Raw genomic sequence first — 21,899 nt, forward strand, 5'->3', positions numbered from 1 at the left:
AATGAGGACGTTATGATTTTACCTCAGTTACAAAGCGCTGACACTGGAGACTCCTTTCAAAAATTTTTAAATAAACTTCTCCTCACAGAAAACTTCACTAGATCAACAATTACACACGTTTTAATGTTCACACAAATCCCTGTGAATGAGACTATAGAAATAATAAACTGTTAGAACAAGTGCTTTAATATAAATTTGAATTACAGCCAGCGCTACTATCCGAGCTGCCGTTCTAGAAAATGAATCAACACCTACGCATTTGTACTGACATACTGTGTTCATATTTGTTAAGGTGAGCTTTCTGAGCATGGATCAGCACGTAGAGGGTGACCCGTGTAAGTTTGTCCTTTCCTGCCGTGGTTCATCCGAGAGGCTAACGCTACAGGCTGCTAACATAGACATTAAGCAGGAGTGGGTGCGGAGCATACGAGAACTTCTGGACCTGCAGAGCAACTTCCTCACAGGTAGGAGACTGGAATTGACATCATTTTAAGATCAATGGTTGAAAATATGGATGGCTTGCCATGGTGTTCCCTTTAAATGTGCCATTTGTAATGTTTAAAAGTGTTTCCGGGTCTGTAATAAATCATATGATTTCAAAGATTAGACAAACAGATCCAGTGGATTTGGCTACTTTCTTTATTCGGAATGGCGTTACATTTTTCAGGAATAGAAATAAACCCCACCCTCATTCAGAACACAGCTATAAGACAGTGGGTGGGGTTGGCTAGGGGGAACAGAAATGCATGTCCATGTATTCATTGCAATTGCAAAGCTCTAAAAATTACAAACTGCCCCTTTAAATGCAGTATATAATTTCACAGTGATTGACATTAGTGTCAATTTTTCACCTTTATTGTTCGCAGCGCTCCAGAACCCACAGGAGTACCAGAAGAAGGAATCCGGATCCTCTCACTCTCTAAACCGCCAGGCGTCCGGCAGCAGCCGCTCCTCTTCCTCGCATCCCTCTACCCCACTCAAACCCTCTTCCTCCAACAGCAGCCCCGCCCACAAGCCCAGCAAGCAGCAGGAGGAGGTCAGTGAATAGGCATGAGTCATGAGTCTCGAACAAATATACCAGTACACTTCAGAGTTCAGATTTCAGATTTATTTCCCTAAGAGATGGACATGGCATGCATGTAGAATTGAAATCACAGTAATTAATATCAAACATTATAAAAACATAAATATACATACATTATTCTGTTCAAATCTTTTTAAAATGCCTTAAATGCAACCTTTACTCAAACAACTTGTGACCGAATTGGTTGGGAGGTGAAAAAGATGGATGTCACTCAGCACTTTTCTTTTAACTTTCAAAGCCCTTCTATGACTGCGGTGCATTTGAAAAGCTTCCAATAGATTTACATATTAGGAATTTAGGACTGTGGTACACTCAGTAACAATATTCATTCATTTTTAACCATTTCAAAAATAAACAGACTAAAAAAGGAATTAACTTCCTGTTTATTTAGACCATCTTAAACGAGACCAGTGTCTGAAATGGTGCCCTAGTACATATTCCCTACACAGTTCATTATGAGTATTCTGTAACCTCTAAGGAAAGTTATTTGGACTTGAACCCATTGCAGGGTGTATGCTTTGGGATATTATGTCCAGACATAACACCAGTTCCATAGTGAGCGTTAGTGCAGTGCATCTGTTAAGTTCAAGTGTTTGCACAGATCACACCCACACCATCTTTCAGGAGAGGAGTGGATGGTTATTCTTAGCAGGTCGACTGGCCTAGTTTACCTTCTGTTCACTCATGTCTCATCGGTCTGCAGTCTCTCTCTCACTCTCTCTCTCCTTCTCTCTCTTCATAATGCATCTTGGCCTTGGCGTATCCTGCTTTCTAGGGCTGCAATAAATCAGCCTGTCACTGGGGAGCAGACTGGAGGTGGAGCTGCTCTGCTACGTTTTATTTTTGAAAACGTCTCAGAGCTCAGCCCCGTCAAGTATTCAGGCAGCAAGACATGGGTCAAGGTCCTGATTAGACACAAGTGGACTATATATTTAATAAATTTTAAAATTCATAACAAGAAAAGAAACAAAACAACAACAACAATAATAATAATAATAATAATAGTATGATTTACAATTAATGTAAAAGAAATTTGCCAATAGATGTGAAGCAAATGATACAGCTAGTTCAATGTGTATATATATAAATTGGAGAAAAATTAAAAGAGCAATTAATATAAAAGTAAATAAAAAGCTAGTACCACACTAAAATAAAAAAATGTAAAAAATGAAGTGAAAAAGCACCTTTTGTACATTTTTCATGCATAAATAAATGTACATTGCTTTCAGTGTAAAGTTAAACAGAAACTAAAGAATATAAAATAATATAAATGTAAAATTGTAAAGTAAGGTAAATATTAAAATCTAGTTAAATGTTAACGTTACGTGTGTGTGTGTGTGTGTGTGTGTGTGTGTTTGTTTTGACCTCCAGGACTCGGACGAGGCGGAGTGTAACGGCTTGTCGTCAGTGATGGTGATGCAGGACTACAACGCGGTGAAGGAGGACGAGATCTGTGTGGTGGTGGGCGAGAAGGTGCAAATCCTGGCCACCAATCAGCAGAACATGTGTCTGGTGTATCGACCTGCCAACAGCCAATCGCCTGCTGCGGAAGGCTGGGTGCCAGGACACGTGCTGTCCTCAACCCGGTAAATCCACGCCCCCTCCCCTGCTTGAAAACTCTGGAAGAAAAAATTAAAAAAAAATTTTAAAACACCTCACGACTCACGAAATAGCCAGCATTCAGCGTTCAGTTTGACAACAGACTATACGCCAAACCAGGACAGCACTGAGGACTCGTCAGTCAGGGTCCGTCTATCCCACATCTTATTGCAGTACAGCTATGAACTGGAGATGCACGCTAAGTTAGACTTGGATGTGACATCATTACTGTTAATACAAGTCAAAACAGAAAAAATGAGAAGTAATAAATTATATTAATAATAATAATAATAATAATAATAATAAAAAGACTGTCTTGTATAGAGAGGAAGTGAAATTGTTAGTGCATTAAGTGTGGATGTTTCTGAATGTTAGTGCTCGACGTTCTCTGTTGCTCTGGAATGTACTGTTCTCTTCAAACAGATCTTTCTCTCTCTCTCTCTCTCTCTCTCTCTCTCTCTCTCTTTTTTACTGTCTATGCCAAGTCATTTGCACACTGTGTACTATTATTTGGGGGGTTTTTAAGTCTTTTTCCTTTTTATTTTTATTTATTTAATTTTTTTTTACAGGAAATCTCTTATTATTTGCCGTTCATTTCCAAGGTAGAAAAAAGAAAAACATTCTGCACTCCCCCCCCCACAAGTTATTGCAAAGATGCCAAGTTGTGCAATACCACACTAGTCACCATGCTCATCACTGTACCTTTAATGTAACTAAGAATTTAAATGTATTATTCTGTATCATTTGAAAGTTGTACATAATATTTTTGCCATTATAGAAAACAAACCAGAGGAGACTAATAAAAAAAAAAAGAAGAAAAAAAAAAAACTAAGAAAAAAACATAGCTGCTTAGCCTAAAGGATCAGATAAACGATGGTAGTCCACACTGCCACCTCAGTCTGACGGTTATTTTTTACATTTGACGTTATTCTTCAGATTTAGAATCATCCAGTTCATAGCTGGCCAAAAAAATGTTTACTGAAATTAAACTTCATTAAAGTCAGTGTTGTTGATGGAAAGACCTTTATATAATTGTCAGTATCTGCTCTAGCAGTTTTGAGTGGCCTCATGATTGCAGCTTCTTCCTGCAGAACCTTATGTGTACATAAAAATAATAAATCTAGCAGGTATTTCACTTATTAATCTCTGGAATGTGGTTCATAATAAAGCTGGCAATTTTTCATCTTGGATATTTTGGATTGGTTTTTTTTATAAACAGAAGCAGAGGATTAAGAGAGATCGTGGGTATTCCAGCTACACAACATTCCTTGCTTCCAAAATTCTGGATAAGCCGCTAATCAGTCCGCACAGGATTTCACAGAGATTTTTATGATTGTTGTGGCAAAAAATGCTTGATTTTGTTCAAATATTTGCGATGCCATTCACAGAGGTTCTTCCATGTTTCTTTTTGCGGAAAACTACTTGAACTGGCGAAATTACAATTCAGTCCCTACAGGATTCCGCGATCTCAGAAATAAATGCAAAATCAATCAAGCAACTGCCATGATATTCAGAGGAGATTGCAATTTTGCCAAACAAACAGTGTTGGCAATTCAAGTAATTTCATTAAAAAAATAAATAAATAAATAAATAAATAAATAAATAAAACCCTTTTGAAAAAATTAGCAGCAAAATCAATCACAAAAAACTCTGCACAATCTTGTATGGACTGGCAGTTGCATGAAATTGTTTTGCACGGTCTTTCACAGTGATGTTTGTTGGTAAAGGAGCTGTATCTTTTAGCTGTACTCGTGTTCGATGCACGTGAATTGAAGTGGACTTTGGCTGAATGTGTGTTGTTATGGCCAAATCTGCGGTAATTTTGAAAAATTGCAAGCTCCCCCGAATATTGCGGAGTTTGCTTGATTTTGCGTCCATTTCCATGATCGCAAAAATCACGAAATCCTGGAGGGACTGCCTAACATGACAATCTTAACAACAGTTAGTTATGATTAGTGTATAGGTAGAAATAAAATGATTTAACACTGGTGCTTCATGTTACCATTTTTGACTAGTGCCTGATGGGAGAATAAACACATACTTCTCCATCCAATCATCTTTAAAGCTTTTTGTACCTCTCCTTTAGTGTTACAGCTACAGTATGCGGGGGGGGGGGGGGGGGGGGGGGGGGGGGGGGTTCTTTTCTCAATTTGTCACTTCTAGAAAAATAGTTCTTTATTTTTAGTGATTCATGCGTACTAGTCTTGGGTTCATCCAATGAAATACTCTCTACAATGTATATGTCCCACCTCCAGGGGCGTTTCTTGCTCTACAGTATCAGCTTGCTATGCAGCAAATGTTAAATGATTCATCAGTACATGCTCTTTAAATGGTCAATTAACCAGCAGGCTCTTAACTACTAAAAAGGTTTAGAAATACTGGAAGATATCCTCTTTTCTTGACACTCTTGTCTAAATTAACTTCTAACATTTGGGATAAACCCATGATCGTGGAAAATGAACCTAAAACTAAACAGCAGTCGAGTCAATGTGTACACAAGTTGTGTAAGCAAAGCCATACTACAGACCTAAATCACACCTTCCATGCATTTGAACATTAAAGAAACAAAATTTAGTTCCTTGAAGTTTGATTTATTTATTTTCTTACATACAGGTTATTGCACTAATAACTGGATACATATAATACATAAAAGACTTTGATTCTCACACGGCTATAGGAAATCAAGTCAACAATTGGGTGGTGTGATGAAGTGGAGCTACTGGTACCAGCCCAAAGTTGATCATTTTTCCTTACCGGAATTTATTCATGGGGAAAAAACAATATTTATTTACTTTACTTCCATTTATAGTTCTGTTTAATGTTGTGGAACATCCATGAAACATGTTTGCTCCTGTTATCCCTTATGATATAGCAACTCTAAAAATTCATTCCCTCACCAAACTCACCCCCCCCTTCCTTCAAGTTAATAAGACAAAATAAAATACAGCTTGACATGTTACAGAGTACGCAGAAAATGCAAAGACATTTCTTTAACATTTACGGAAGGAGTCTCCAGTGTCAGTGTTTTGTACTGAAAAGTGTGACCTCCGCAGTCCTGAAGACTTTACCATGCTGGAAAACTGTTATTAAGCACCGACACTGGAGACTCCAGGGTCATTAAATAAATGTCTCAGTTAAATAAACATCTCCTTAAAGAAAGCTTCATCATACAATAAATATACTTCTGTGTGTTTTTTTTTTTAAATAGCCACGCATTTTTAAATGTTATTATATTATTAGTCCTACATTATGTGGGCCATCCACTATATAAGCCCATGTGTAAATTGTTACTACTGAAGCAATAATGTATTATAACGAGCGAATTAACAAACCTGTGATTTGCAGCTGGAAGCAGAAAATGTTTCAGGGCAGAGTGCATAATACATAATGCGTCACCTTTGCATAGTAGTTGGCTTTAAGCAATTGCGCAGAGCTTATTACATTAGAAAACATGCGGGAATAAAAAAAAATTGTGACTTAACATGAATAAGTAATATTTGAAAACATTTTACAAGAATATTTTAACCTCTAGAGATGCATTACATTACTCCATTTTGCAGAGATCAATACATTTTTTCTGGAGGTGATATGAGATGCCACTGCAATTTATGTTCTGGCACACTGCAGTTCTCTTTTACACTTCAAACTTATAAGACTTACAGATGTAAAAACTTTATGTCTTTCTTATTCTCTTGGTGAGCAGCGCTGCCTTCAGGTCCGGGGGACAAAGCGCAGGTTTATAGGTTCTGAAGGAATGAGGAGAGTCCTCGTTTTGGGGTGGACTGTGGGGGCTCCATCCACGGGACAAAGCTCATAGTGCTGCAACAGCTGGGAGAGCAAGAAGGGGTAAAAGGTACCTCAGGATCAGCAATCAAAGATAATTCAGTGTAAGGACTATACATATCTCGATCGTTAGACAATAATCAAACCCAAGCTGGATGAAAGCCCAGAGACTTTACTCAACCAAGAGCTCCAAGTTATAGAAGTTATATAAAAGACACGTACAGGTACATATCAGAAAATTTTAATATCATGGGAAAAAAAATTTTTTCCTGCAATTTAATTCAAAAAGTGGAACTTTCTTATATTCTAGATTCATTACACATGAAGTGACATATTTCAAGCCTTTTTTTTCCAGTACCTCAAAATATTAAAAAAGAATTTATAATACAGAAATTTCAACCTTCTGAAAAGTATGCTCATTTATGCACTCAATACTTGGCCAGAGGTACTTTTGCACAAATTACTGCACCAATGTGGCATGGAATGGAGGCAATCAGACTGTGGCACTGCTGAGGTGTTTGATCTGGAAGCGCAGGTTGCTTTGATAGCGGCCTTCAGCTCGTCTGTATTGTTGGGTCTGGTGTCTCTCAGAGATTCTCTATGGGGTTCAGGTCAGGCGAGTCGGCTGGCCAATCAAGCACAGTAACACCATGCTCAGCAAACCAGTTACTGGTAGTTTTGTCACTGTGAGCAGGTGCCAAGTCCTGCTGGAAAAGGAAATCAGCATCTCCATAAAGCTCGTCAGCAGATGAAAGCATGAAGTGCTCTAAAATCTCCTGGTAGACGCTGCATTGACTCTTGATTTGAGAAAACAGAGTGGACCAACACCTGCAGATGACGTGGCCCCCAAATCATCACTGACTGTGGAAACTTCACACAGGACTGCAAGCTACTTGGATTCTGTGCCTCTCCACTCGTCCTCCAGACTCTGGGACCTTGATTTCCAAATGAAAGGCAACATTTACTTTCCTCTTCCCCATGATTATGTTTGTGTACTGAACCAGACTGAGAGAATAAAGGCTCGGGAAACCTTTGCAGGTGTTTTGAGTTAATTAGCTGATTAGAGCTCTTCTCACGTCGACATTTCTGTATTATAAATTCTTTATTCTAATATTTTGAGATAATGGATTTTTGATTTCCATGAGCCGTAAGCATCAAGATTAAAACAAACGGCTTGAAATATTTCACTTTATGTGTAATGAATCTAGAATATATGACAGTTTCACTTTTTGAATTAAATTACAGGAAGAAATGAACTTTTCCACAATATTCACATTTTTTGAGATCACCTGTATAGAACTCACCCTAGACAGACCAAAGTACATTTCCAGTTCGGCCACGCGTCTCCCCACACAAGCCCGAACTCCGACTCCAAATGGGATGGAGCTGTAGGGGTGGTGTTGGGAATGCGATGGTGTCCCCCTCAGCCAGCGCTCTGGAATGAAACTTTCGGAGTCTGGAAACTCGTTCTCATCGTGACTCGCAGCATAGTGACACAGATGGAATTGTGTCTGAAAAGGAGAACAATAACGGCATATGTAAGAGGTCCATTAAAAGCACATAACTGCCAGTATATTATGAACTGGGTTTTTATACGATTTTACCTGTTTTGGGAACCAGTAGCCACCTACAGCAATCTCATTTTCCATGGTGAGGCGTCCATTACCAGGCACGACAGGATACAGTCTGCACAAACAGAGATAAACAGACCAACAGTTAGGGCAAAAAGCAAAAAAAACAACCCACAACAACCTCTTATTAGAGTTGAGAGTCGACTCTTACTGATGAGTAGAGCCAAATACTCTGGAAAAAATCTGAAAATTCCATCACTGTAATTAAGCACTTACTGGTGATCTGACTGAAAAGAGACAGGAATCTTAAATCACTACAAGTAACTGTTTGGGAGCCGAAATAATTGTCTGTTTTACACAAGTCATTTCATTTAGCTCAGCCTCAGTGTAGAAAGTCAGAATTCCCATCACTACAATATGCCTTAGCAAGCACGTTTGCTGCACACCTCCGGCATTGGGGGTTCAATTCCAAACTCCACCCTGTGTGCACGGAGCTTGCATGTTCTCCCCATGCTTCAGGGGTTTCCTCTGGGTACCCTGGTTTCCACCCCACGCCCCAGTCCAAAAGACATGCATTGTGGGCTGATTGGCATTTCCAAATTGTCTCTAGTGTGTGAAAGGGTGCATGATTGTGCCCTTCGATGGGTTGGTACCCAATCTTGTACCAGGCTCCCCCAGGAGGACAAGCGGTACAGAAAATGGATGGATGAACAATGAACCATTTGGAAGCTGAAAGAAGCAGCTCTTATTGATGAGCCGAATCAAATGATCTGACTCACTGAAAAGAGACAGAATTCCCATCACTGAGCCGTTTGGAATCTGAATGAAATCAACTTCTTGTGTTTTTTATTTATTTATTTTTTTTAAAGATGAGCTGAGCCAGGTGATCAGAGCTGTTCAGGAATCGGCTGTGATTGGTGAGCCGAGCGATCTGAATCCCTGAACAACAGATCCAGAAAGCACAGTTTTAGCTCTGTGTTATGAATGATTCTAAACGCAAATGTCTCACCTCACACACAAGTCACCATTTTTGCTAACCAAGAAATGTCCACACTGTTTTATCATCTATTGCTTTCTGTCTTCCTTGAGTACTGTGCTGTCGTTGTTAAACAGCTCCCCTTGCTGGTGATATATTTAATGTCCACATCCTGCCTAAACTGACTTTTGACTAAAAATATTCCTTGTCTAAAGCTATAAAATCAGAACACTGAGAATGAGTTACCTGTGAATCGGCATCTTCACAATAAGTAAAGAAGGTTCATGTTATAATTATTATTATTATTATTATTATTATTATTATTATTATTATTAAGTCTGGGGCCAAGCACCCAGACTTAATAAGCCGCATTCACAGATGTGCTACAAATGTTGCCTCAACAATCACAGGAAAGTAGAGCCATAACTTTTGACCAGTAGGTGACACCATCATAACATTTGTTGCATAGCCTCCAGCCATAGACCTGAAGACGTATACCAAGTTTTGTGTCAGTGCACAAAGTTGTTGCTGAGATACAGCCTCACATCCTGTTTGTTGATGACGGGACAGGATTTGTAGCAGCAGTAGTGAAAGACAGTTTTTTGACAAAATCCAAGACAGCAAATTTGGACACACGGTTCAAAAGTTATGACCATAAACATACAAAGTGTACAGTGTACACATGATCGATGAATTCTTAAGAAAGATGTTCAGAGTTTCTCACCTGGAGTCACCTTCTAACTGGTCAGACTAGATTTACAAGTTTATTTTATTTGAAAGAAGCATTTGCGTACGCTCAGGTCATTCATGACATGGTGTCAGATCTGCTGCAGAGAGTGGAGCGACTCCGCTAACGCAGTCAGGACAAGAGCACTGCGTTTGCAGCACTTGGCACAAATTTAGTCAGAATGCCAAATATCAACTTTTTGAAGAACGACAAGAAGAACAAGAACAATTAAAGCTGCAAGCAGCGATGAAAGGGCCCTCGCTCCCGGATGCACGTTGGGTCTGCTCAGCCAGGGGCACTCCGTTCCATTTTTTTTTTTTTTTTTTTTTTAAAGCACTTTTAGCATTTATATGTTGTTAGGAGTGTATCACAATGTAAAATGTATCATTTCCTCTTGCCAGCAGGTGGCACTACTACTACTACTACTACTACTACTACTACTACTACTACTACTACTACTACATCTTGGCATGTAGATGTCTTCAGGCCAGGACCTTTAGAAAATATGTGAAGTTTGGAGCAGATTGGACATTCTGTGTTTGAGTTCTTCCTTTTTCGTGGCGAAACATCGTAATTTGTGAAACTGCCACGCCGTGCAGCGAAAACTCAAAAGCCTCGCAATTTAGCATCGGTAATGCCTTTAGAGGAGACGGGCCAAATATGATGCCGATCTGATGAAAGCTCCAGGAGAAGTACGTTAAAGTACGAGATCTGGAAATGGCAAAAAAAAAAAAAAAAAAGGCAAAAATTTAAGAGAAATGCCTGACTTCCTGTTGAGTTTAGAGCATGGGTTCAAGAGATGTTTTTGTATGTTTGTCCATCTTAGACATGTTTACCGAATTTCGTACATGTAGGTGAAACATGGTGCGAGGCGCACCTCATTGAAATTTTGTAGGTGGCGCTGTGGAGCCATTTTGCCACACCCAATTCTGGAACCCCTATCAGATGTAAATTTTCACCGGTTCTTACATGTCTGCAAAGTTTTGTGAGTTTTCGGGTATGTTTAGGCCCTCTAAAATGCAATTCATTTCGGAAAATTATTATTATTATTATTATTATTATTATTATTAACGGAGCAGATCCAATAGGGTTTCGCACCAGCAATGCTCGGGCCCTAATAATACACACTGGATAAAACAATAGGGCCCTGCATCTCCGGTGGACACCGAAGGTGCGGCACCTTCGGTGCTCAGGCCCTAACAAGAAGAACAAGACCAAGAACAAGCCTACAAACCTTTGGTGCTTGGCCCCCCTAATAATAATAATAATAATAAATAAACAGAAAACCTTTATTTAGTATCTTTTATACAAAAAGCAGTTCAAAGAGCATTACAACATTAGTTTGTGCATGTGGGTTACACATGCATGTGTGCATGCACAACCTAGGAATCTATTATCCCCTCCCACACAGATTATACATCAAAGGTTTATGTTACGTAACAGTAACATAAGAGCTCAGTGACTAAAAGTGACAGTGTCATAGGATGCCACCTTTACCACAGTTCAGACACTTGATGCTTAACAACATTGTTTTATTAACTCTGACAAGACAGAAGTACTTGAACTAGGACCACATGTAGCTAGAAGTTAGCGTTCTGATTACACAGGAAGGATGTCCTTGCTGTTTCATCGTGTTCAGCAGTAAGACTTTTGTGTGATTATTGACCTGTGTCTTTCATTTGATGCTCATGTAGATAATATTACTAGCATAGCCTTCTTTCACCTCAGAAATATTGCTAAGTTAAGAAAAATGTCAATACACAATGCAGAAAAATGGAAGAGCTTTCTCTTACAAAGCCCCACAGGTATGGAACAGCATTCCAATTAGTGTTCGGGACTCAGACACAGTCTCATTGTTTAAGTCCAGGCTGAAAACATTTGTTTACCCAAGCTTTTTAGGAATCGTTTTTTATTCTTAGGTAAAGGAGCAGATCTAGAGGGCACACAGGCATAGAGTGTTGTGGTGAACTGGGATGCTTGGATGCTGTCACCACCCCACTTTCATGCGTTCACCAATGTTTGTTGAGGGTGGAGTAGCTGCCCCCTCCCAGGGAGCCCTGATGTCGGTGTTCCCTTCTGGCTTGCCCTTTTAGTCATGCCATCATAGCTAGTCTTGCTGGAGTCCCTGTTCGCACTCACATACAGTACATGGTCCTTAACCATAACTTGACAATAAGCATACCTAATAATCTCTCCCTCTCTTTCAATCTCTCTTTCTGTCGAGCTATACATGATACTCCTGAGAGACCAGTGACCCTGACAGTTTCTGCTCTCTGGACCTGCCTGATGCCCTACTTCTAGCTGGGGTTCTCATGAAGTCACCTGCTGCTACTGAGGCCACTGATGATGGCTCCACATGGTGCAGCCTAAAGTTCAAGATTACTGGAGGATGGTACCACTTAAAAACCATCAAGATGGCTTTGGACCTCAATTCATATGAACAGTTCTGCACAGGGAAGTAGGTGCATCCCTTCCCCCTTCAGTATAAACATACAATACTCCTTAGTTCTGGATCCTATTTCACATATCAAGTGGTATTTTCTGTGTCTGACTTCTGGCTATCTTTTTGGATCCCTGTATGTGGATTTATCTCTGATATCAATACCGGCGTGTGTTCTGACGGCAACTCTGTCCGGGACTCAGGATAAGGCTCAATAAAAAGGCAAGGCATACTTCCATTCAAGGACAGATATAAAGATATTGAACACGAGAGAAATTCATTTGTCACACATGTGAAAATGAACTCATCAGTGCTGCAACATTACTGCATACATGAGTGGTGTTACTGTAAGCGGTATGACCTTGCATAAACAAACAAAAACAAACAAACAAAAATAAATAAATACACACATACACACTACACCCTGAACTTTGACTCAACCCAATACGAATTACCCTTATGTCCTGAATCAGTCATCTCATTACCTGAGAATCTCCTTGATAACAGCTTTAAGGTACGGCATTCTGCTCAAGTCCTCCGTGGTAGGCAGCTGCCTGTCCGGACACACAGACACCACCTCCTGATAGAGACGACTCTGCACCTCCGGATCACGGGCAAGATGATACAAAGTCCAGGACATGGTGTTTGATGTCTGAGAGGAGGAGAGAATTCATTTAACACACATATAGTACAGTGTGTAGAACAGCTCTCTTTCCACAATCCAAAACACATGATGAATAATTTGATGAGTTAAGTATGGAATAAATAAATAAATAAATAAATAAATAAATAAAAACACATAGTTGCATGTTGTTACAAGAAAATATTCAATGGGGTGATGAGGCCCGACATGAGTCAGGGTTACGGTTACCACCCCGAAGCCGGCTGTGTTTCAATAACACATGCCAAAGTATTTTAGTCCTCTTACATCACAGCAAACTGACAACGATTACAATCTTTATTAGTTAAAGAGTGAATTGAATGTTTTATTCATTTAATGCTGTGGAATGTCTGCAAAACAAGCAAGTTCACTTGCATAACATTCCTCTCTCCCCCCCATCACTGGCCTCGGGTTTAGCTTCTCGGGTTACAGAGACACCAGAAAATGTTTATCATTTAAGAGAGGAATCTCCGTGCTGGTTTTTTCCACTTTGTAACAGTACGGTCACCTCCGTGGGAAAGTCTTCAGTTTTGCACTTGAAGACTCATTCGCACTTTCTGTTTCTCAGTAAAATGACAAATTATTTTATTTATTTTTTTTGCTTACTGACTTCAAGAGAAGAGAAAGTGTGTGTGTGTGTGTGTGTGGGGGGGGGGGGGGGGGAGTAGGGAAGGTGAGGGCTAACAAAACTAAAACTTGTTTTTACAGACATCAAACCAAACGAATAAAAAGGGAAGATGTGTCAGTTTTTAAAGAAGAATAAATATTCAACTGTTGGCAAATCACTGGGTATAAGAGGAAATGGAAACACACACACCTTCTACAACAGCACGCCCCCAAGTATTTTATTTTCTGCAGCCCGGGGTTTTGGGCCTGATCTGAACCTGAATGTCAGTGACATGACTGAATAAACCGCACTCACCGTGTCAACTCCTCCAAGTAAAAGCTCAGTGATGGTGATATAAACCTCTGGCAGGGAAAGTTTGTTGCTTGATAACAGGTAGGTAAGGTACATGCCTTCCACCTTCTCTCCACGCTGCACCTGCTCCTCTATCTGCTTCACCTTCCTGTCAATCAAATTCCGTGCTGAAGGCCAGCACATTAAGGTGACACGTTATGACTTCCGCCTGGTACTTCATAACAGGTTTTAATTTTTGCATACTGGTAAATGTGTCTTAGTGAAGACATGTGTTCATCCAGCATACCTACACCGTAGAGATCATCCCAGGCCTGGACGAACTGCTTCCAGAAAGGAAATATCTTCCGAGTCCAGTGAGGGAAAAACAGCACGGTTTCGGACAGAGTTAGCATGTTATTAACTGCTGTGATAAAGCAGAGCGTTTCCGTGGGAATTTCCTCCTGCAGACAGCCCAAGCGAGTTTCAAAGACAATGGAGGAAATACCTTAAGAGAGAGAGCGAGAGCGAGAGAGAGAGCGAGAGAGAGCGAGAGAGAGACACTTCAGGAAAATGAGCACAATAAATGCATGAACTTCAGTGATGTTTTGAGCTTAAATATATAGACACTAACATAATATTTTCTAAACCCCCTCATCATTAAAGATTTTCTTATATTATATCTGCATGGCCTGTCATACATTATTCCTTACTTATTATATTATGTGAAGAACACTGATTTTTCACAAAACTGTATATTGAATTTTAAGGTCCTGAGATTTGATCACAATTGTTTTTTACTATTCAATAAAGGAAGTCTCGTCTCCAGTTCAATCTCTGACCTTCAAAGCCGAACTTGTAGAGTTCGGAGGCAAGGTCACACACGGTGCTCTTGTCCTGACTGCGCAAGCGGAGTCGCTCCATTCTCTCCAGCAGATCAGACACCACGTCATGAATGACCTGAGCATATGCAAATACTTCTTTCAACTTCAGCATTTTTGGATTCAGAGCGCCACGCATTCGGTACCACTCCTCACCCGTCCTGTTGGGAACAGAAGGTGTGTACTGAACGCGATGCTCAAGAAGAGATACGAGATAAACATAAAACACGTAAATCTATTCTGACCAGTTAGAACATGACTTCAGGTGAGAAAATCTGAACATCTTTAAGAATATTCATCTGTCTTGCAAACAGCACAGAGTGCTGAAAGAGACTCACTCAACATGGAGCCCGTAAGCCTGACCCCTCATATCTAGGTACTCTTTCCAGTGTGGAAGTGCACTGCGCACTGGGTACCGTCCCTCCTGACGGATCACCTGGGAGATGAGCTCTGCTGTCGCCACGTTCACAATGTCAAACGGCCCGAACCGTGAGCGCCAGATTGGCCCATACAGGCGCTTGTGCTCCACCTTTAACAAAAGTGTTCATCCAAATATTAAAATCAGTGAAAAGTGGAACTGCAGTGGAACTTTTGGCTGGATGCCTCCACTTTTAAGACAGCATGACTTAGATACATTATCTATACTTTCATTTGCGTGCAATTTTTCAGTACTGTTTCCACCTCTATGTATTCCACTTCCTTAGAAGCACCATTGCTGATATACAGACTCAACATCTGAAAAAAGTGCCAAACATAAGCACAGTGGGACTCAACACATGCCTCTGAATAACAGCAGGAAGATCAGACTGTACCGGTCAGTACCCTATACCATCATGCATCATCATCTCACTCTGCCGGCATCCCGTAGTTGATTGCATCAAGTTCAAGTCTTTCTGGGTGCAGAGCAGAAACTCACCCTATCTACCATCCCCATCTCAATGATCTTTACTCACAATGATCTCCATGCATTTATTTATTTATTTAAATTCCAATCACTTTTTGTTTCCATAATGGATCTGTTTTAGTCCATCCCCCGTCCCCCCCCTTCAGTGTAAACTCTAGAGTGTTGTGTATGAAATTCACAGATTATGAAATACTCAAACCAACCTTTCTGTTACCAGCATCCATGCCACTATCGGAGTCACAGAAATCATACTTTCTCTGCATTCTCATGTTTGATGTGAACAGTAACTGAAGCTCTTGACCTGAATCTGCATGATTTTATGCATTATGCTCGTGCCACATGATTGGCTGATTCTATAAATGCATGAATGTGCAAGTATACAGGTGTTCCTAATAAATTGGACAGTGTGTGCATGTTTCAACAGTTTGCCAGTAATATTACTAGTTAGTATTTTCTTCCCCAGTAGTAGTGAAGAACAGATAATGTAGTTTGCAGGTAACAGATAAACCCTCTCCTTGGCTAGAGACACCAAACGAGCCTAGTTAGAAAAGTTACATTGTATCGGTCTGGTAGTCTTACGAAACAGTGACAACACCCGAGGTAAATTGAATGATAACTAGCTTTTTTCTGATCATATCATACACTGACAACCAAGTTACCCCATCTTCCTTAACCCAAAACTCCAGACTACTAGCTGAGCTGGAAAAAGAAATGCAGGGGAAACGCATGGAAACCGTCTATTCAGAAGTAGATTTTTTAACGGTTTTTGATCGGAGAAGAATGATTAACAGTTCAGACAATGCCCCTGATCAAGAGTAGGAGTTTCCGACCTGTAATGCATGGCTTTTATCTGCATATCCTTTCCCGAACAGCCAGTAAACCGTGGCGGAGAGACTGGGACCAGGCAGCTCATCCATGCTCTTTAATTTCCCAGGTGCAACCGCGGCAGACTGGAGACTCAAGTCTCCGGCCTGTGACTTCACATTCCGCGCTAACAGCTCCTGAACCGTGGCGGTTTTCCGGCTGTGTCTCGCTGCGAGGCTGAACGGTCTGAAAGCTCCACATGCTGTCATGGTGAACGCAGACTAACAGGAAGACTCGATAAACACGTACACACACACACACACACGCACTCACTTTTGAAGAGACGCGGTTAGGTGTGTCCTCCTGGAGGCTCAAGACCACGCCCACAACCAAACTGGGTTATTCTTTCCAACAAGTGTTTTGACCGCTGATGTGTGCGCTCTTTAATGCGGTATTTGAGTTGGAAAAGGGTCATAATAGTCCCACAAACAGCTAAAGCGTACAGTTTAAATCTAAAGCTGTTTAATAAAACTCGTGGAAATGCGCATTTAAATCCGGAAGCCCTAAGCGGCCATGCAGTACTATTTTTTTTCCTGTTGTTTCCTCGTGATCTCGACATAACAAAATTGGTTTGGAATTGGAAAATTAAGTCGTGATCGCGAGAAAACTGAAAAAAGTAATAATGCATGGCCACTTAGGGCTTCCGTATTTTAACCGTCAAGCGTTACAAGTTGAGGTGCTGCTGACTTTCCTCTCCATTCCACTCCATACACACACCATTAACCTGCAGCGGATATTTTTACTAGGCTGAACTCTGCAAAAGTGGGAGAGGTTCTGGTAGATTCACCATGGCACAATGACAAAAGATTTATTTTGTAATAACAGTGCTCCTACCCAGATAGCAAAATTTGTCTGGCCCACTTGTGGGCCACATACTTGCTTTAGTTCTGGCCCAGTATACGCCTGGGTCCCAGACCCAAAAGTGGCCCACACACTGAAAATCGACACATACAATTTCCTCTGGTCCAGATCCGGTCCAGATCCGGCCCAGACACTGTAAAGTGACTTATATTGTTTTATGTGGTCCGGGTCTGGGAAACACAAATTCAACCATTTAATAAGATTAGGGGCTTTTATTAAACATTAACAAATAGACTACAATATGAACATTTATTAACAACACACTTTTAAAAACAACAAAATAACAAGTAAATATATTTACAGTATATTTAAAGACAAAAAAAATTCTTTCTCTCTCACACACACACACACACACACACACACACACACACACACACACACACACACACAGCTACCAACACACACAAATAAATTCAACCACTTAAAAACATCAAGGACTTTTAGAAACAATAAAAAAAAATACAATATGAATATAATATGAATATGTATTAGCAGATAACAAAATAAGTCAAGCAAATATATTTAAATTTTGTAAAGAAGAGACATATAGAGAACATACAGTTGCGGTCAGAAGTTTACATACCTCTTGCAGAATCTACAAAATCTTAATAATCTTAACAAAATAAGATTGATCATAAAAATCCCATGTTGTTTTTTTATTTAATCCTGTCCTGAATAAGCTATTTCACATAACAGATGTTTATATATAGTCCACAAGACAATCGCTGAATTTCTAAAAAATTATCCAGTTCAAAAGTTTACATACGCTTGATTCCTAGTATGTGTGTTGTTGCCTGGATGATCCATAACTGTTTTGGGGTTTTTTTGTTTTGTGATAGTTGTTCATGAGTCCCTTGTTTGTCCTGAGCAGTTAAACTTCCCACTGTTCTTCAGAAAGATCCTCCAGGTCAAAGTGGATTACTGTAGGGTTTTTTTTTTGTTCAAAAGGCCTATTGATTTTCACAATTAGGGAGTTTTCCCGTCAGAACTGAGTTATCAGTTAAAAGGGATGATTGTGTGTGTTTGTGTCTTTTGTACCAATTATTGTAAATTGTAGCAAACATATATATTTTTTATTTAACTTACAATCACTGTCCCACATTTGCTGATGATCTGTCCCACTTTATGTGAAAATACTAGTCTTTCAGTGAAAAGCAGTGACTATGTTCAAATGTCTATCATTATCACATTCAAGCTATATCAAATATTTGTTTTCAGTACATTTACATCCAGCTGTCGTTCTGGTAACCAAACATTTTGTTTATTTACTAAAGCAGCTCTGTCCAAGCAACAGAGCGTCACCAGTGCTGGTGAGCTGAGCAGCGCCTGGTGTAATATTCAGTTCCTCTCTTCAGACTCCTTCATCTCACAGTCTGGGGTATACTAAAGTCCTGCAGCTGAGATACTCACACACCCTCTTCTTTACAAACTCTAATGTTTGGTTTTGTTTTTTCTATTTCTAGTCAGTGGACATTAGGACATACTTCCTCAACATGATAAGGGATCTAGAGAGTCGGTTCCGCTGGTTTAAAACCAACCAAGCCTGTTACTCAGATCAGGAGGTGATCACAGTCTTTATTACTCTGATGGAGAGAAGTGACATTACTGATTATTAAATGAACACTTACGAGAAATAGATCTTGAGTTTTTGTAATTGTTATTTGCAGGGATTCTCTTATCATGTCAACACAGAGGATTGTTTCACTGGCATACAGGTAAGGGATTATTCATTGTAGCGTCACAAAATTTTTGTTAATCGCAGTGACTAATCATGTTCACTTTAAATTGTTCTCTTCAGTGTGTATCTGGGAGGGTTACAGAATTCATTTCCTGTAACTGCATGGAGGCTGTCACCATGCCACTTGAGGACCATGTGGTAAATTTATTACACTGTCATGATGTGTATATGGAGATAGTAACTTATGGAATTTTTTCCGTTGTACATTTATTTGTCTGCAGTGTCAATATTTGTTTTTGTTTTTGTCTTTTTTCATTAACAGCAACCCTTTGAAAAGTTGACTTGCACGTACCTGTTTGTGGGAGCAGATGGTCAGGTGGACACTTCCACTTGGGTTCAGGATCATGAAGATAACTCTCCCTACAGCGATTCAGAGAGTGAACCAGACACTGAAGTAAGTCCGTGTTTCAGACCTGATGTGTATCTACATACGTTGTTATTCCCCTGAATGTGAGGCTGTAAAATTTACCGTGGGAGTTGTATTGACTCAATGTTAATGTGGCTTGCAGCCTTAAGATTATATCCTGAATAGAGTACATCTGTAAATAGTATTAACTTTTAGTAAAGTGCTTATATAGTTTGATTTAATAAAAACTTTCATTTGCTCCTATTGCAGCCTCATTCTGATTATTTCTGTTCATCAAGATATATACCATGTTCATTCAAAAAGCAACCCAAACACACAAAATGAATTTCACACTGATATACAAATCCTTTTTAAAGAATGTCATAAACTTTGAGTAATTCTCTAAAATATGGAAAACGACAAATAAATAGATATTTATAGCATTGGAGAATATATTGGGAGACCCAGCCTTTAGAAAAGTCTGATTATAGAGTCTGAAATTCTAATTGACCAAAGATCTGTGAGATGGCACCATTTTACATGTATTAGTGGATTGGTTTACATGGAATAGTACTGACAAATGCAGGAATTAAATCATTATAGTATAGCATCTATATCAAGCCATCACTCTGTTATTTTTTAATAGGAAATATTTTTTTAATAACAGAATTTCAGGTCAAATCAACCGAAACAACAACAATGAACTCATGGTTATAAAGTTAGTGAGAAGATAAATGTTTCAAATTTAGAGTTGTGCATATTGTCTTTCAGTCATCCCATAACACACTGTTAGTGAAACGCTAGAGTGGCTATAAAATAAAAACCAAATAAGTACACAATGTCCACCACAATTAACCAAATAATTAAATAAAGAAATAAATAAAACATCTTCAAGAAAACAAAAAGACTTCATTAAACAGATTCTTGTTTGAATCAAATGACTTTTAATTTGAGCTTCATACAAATAAGAAAAGAGAAGAGAAGTAATAATTTGAGAAGCATTATCCTTATACATTTCTCCAAATGAATTTATCATCTATATGAAGTGTACATTCAAGCGTACAGTAAGTCTCTTAAAATACAGAGCAATCATTACACAGGTAAAAGGCCACATGATTCAACAGTCCAGTTGATACTTTATTGTTTTTTATCTGTTTGTTTTTAACATAAAAAATGGACTTAATTATAGATTAATTTGTTCATTTTAATGCACAAATTGCATCTCATGCAGAGCCTCTCAAATTATAGAGGACTTGAAATATGATTTTAGAAAAAAAATTCTTGAGAGGTCACCTTACTAAAAATTCCTCTGTCTGTTTTTACTGCAAAAATGGATGTGTATTATTTATTACATATTATAAAATATTACATTTTTATTGGTATAAATGAATACTACATGTATTACAATTATAACTATTTAATTAAATTTAACCTTAAATATCAAATAGTCAGTGGAAATCAGTGGAATTTCATGAAGGTTTTCTGATTTAAAGGAAGACCTGAGCTTAAATTGAACTCCAGTAGCAAGTTGCCACGGTGTCTGTTGTCACTCTGTTCTGGATCTAGCTATCATGATGTCCTGCCTAGGCACAAACTATTCAGCTCATTTATTGAGACCCAAGATAACCTTTGGGCATGTAGAGCTCTGAAGAATGAAGCTGGTCTTCATTCCGATATCCACGGTCTTGAGGAAACTCGACTATCAAGATTTTGGTTACTGAGAGTAAATGATGGTGAATGAATAAAGCTGAAATATTGTATCTGCTTTCTACTTCTTTAATACCCTATAGCTCAAAATTCTACACTCACAGAATTGTCAAAATCATATCATTCCAAGACCTTGATTTGTGAATGAAAAAACAACAATTTGTTAATACTAAAATTATGATCCCTTTAATGCAGGTGGGTTGACCAACAAGTCCATGAAGCTCTTGAAGTAGAACTGCTAGATAGAAATAACATGACTTAATTCATGTGACATCATTTATTGCTGCCTTCAAGTCTCCCTCGGAAGTTTGTGCATACAAAATCAGAGATGGTAATTATGATGTGGTGTGTGTTCAACTGGTTTTGATGGACAAAATTGACAGCATGAGAAATGTTCTTTTATTTATTTATTTTGCAATTTCATCAACAAGAAGTACATTTTTGACTTACTGAAAGAAAAATAAAGAGCTGTAGTCCTTAGTTAACAAGCGAAATTACCACTTAAATCTTACGGTCTGCTGTAGGCGGCATGTTCATCATGGGGGTTGCCAAGGCCCCTTTTTTGTTTTTTTACACGCTCTCAGCTCAAAGTCGGGGCTCATAGAAAAATATGAGTTCAAGTTATACTTTCATGTGCGTTCAGCTCATAATGATATTTTCAACAGGAATTGAAGTCACCTTATGTGAGTGTAGTCAAAAGCAAGCAGGAATTTGACCCCAAAAATCTTAAACTACTGGCATTAACCTTTGACCGAGGACCCCCCTTTTGCAATATGTCTTTAAAACACATTAAAAATACAGACTTCTGAATATATCCCCCTTTTTTTTATTAATAATCACATCTTACATCTTTACATTAGGA

At 39.0% G+C, this 21,899-nt stretch overlaps 2 protein-coding genes and 1 long non-coding RNA gene across 7 annotated transcripts in view; 2 read left to right on the forward strand and 1 right to left on the reverse strand.

Annotated features, from left to right (window-relative positions):
* Positions 1–3,871, forward strand: part of kalrnb (kalirin RhoGEF kinase b) — an 86,937-nt gene extending 83,066 nt beyond the window's left edge. For both annotated transcript variants that reach the window (XM_053684135.1, XM_053684136.1), the window contains 3 exons: positions 293–464; positions 867–1,036; positions 2,456–3,871. In XM_053684135.1, coding sequence (XP_053540110.1) covers positions 293–464; positions 867–1,036; positions 2,456–2,674 — 561 coding nt within the window. In that variant the 3' untranslated portion in view covers positions 2,675–3,871. The remainder of the gene's footprint in view (positions 1–292; positions 465–866; positions 1,037–2,455) is intronic.
* si:ch211-113j14.1 (sterol 26-hydroxylase, mitochondrial) lies at positions 2,564–16,674 on the reverse strand. 4 transcript variants are annotated; one of them, XR_001814130.3, is made up of 10 exons: positions 16,352–16,672; positions 14,956–15,146; positions 14,579–14,778; positions 14,047–14,244; positions 13,764–13,927; positions 12,666–12,832; positions 8,071–8,152; positions 7,771–7,977; positions 6,344–6,511; positions 2,564–2,703 (listed from the first exon to the last, which is right to left on the reverse strand). XR_001814130.3 is itself a non-coding variant. In XM_017481368.3 (9 exons), the coding sequence occupies exons 1-9, from the start codon at positions 16,592–16,594 to the stop codon at positions 6,395–6,397; spliced, it is 1,569 nt and encodes a 522-aa protein (XP_017336857.1). In that variant the 5' UTR covers positions 16,595–16,672; the 3' UTR covers positions 5,866–6,394. The 4 variants fall into 4 exon arrangements, 2 of the variants coding, with proteins under 2 accessions (XP_017336857.1, XP_047015016.1); XR_008397272.1 differs by having other exon boundaries at positions 2,587–2,703; positions 6,016–6,511; XM_017481368.3 differs by lacking the exon at positions 2,564–2,703 and having other exon boundaries at positions 5,866–6,511.
* Positions 16,675–18,714: 2,040 nt separating this feature from the next.
* Positions 18,715–19,825, forward strand: LOC124628752 (uncharacterized). Its single transcript, XR_006983406.2, has 3 exons — positions 18,715–18,961; positions 19,045–19,122; positions 19,247–19,825. It is a non-coding gene; the product is annotated as an uncharacterized LOC124628752 (long non-coding RNA).
* The last annotated feature ends 2,074 nt before the right edge of the window (positions 19,826–21,899 follow it).

Source organism: Ictalurus punctatus, chromosome 12, assembly GCF_001660625.3.
Source record: "Ictalurus punctatus breed USDA103 chromosome 12, Coco_2.0, whole genome shotgun sequence".
NCBI classification, from domain to species: domain Eukaryota; kingdom Metazoa; phylum Chordata; class Actinopteri; order Siluriformes; family Ictaluridae; genus Ictalurus; species Ictalurus punctatus.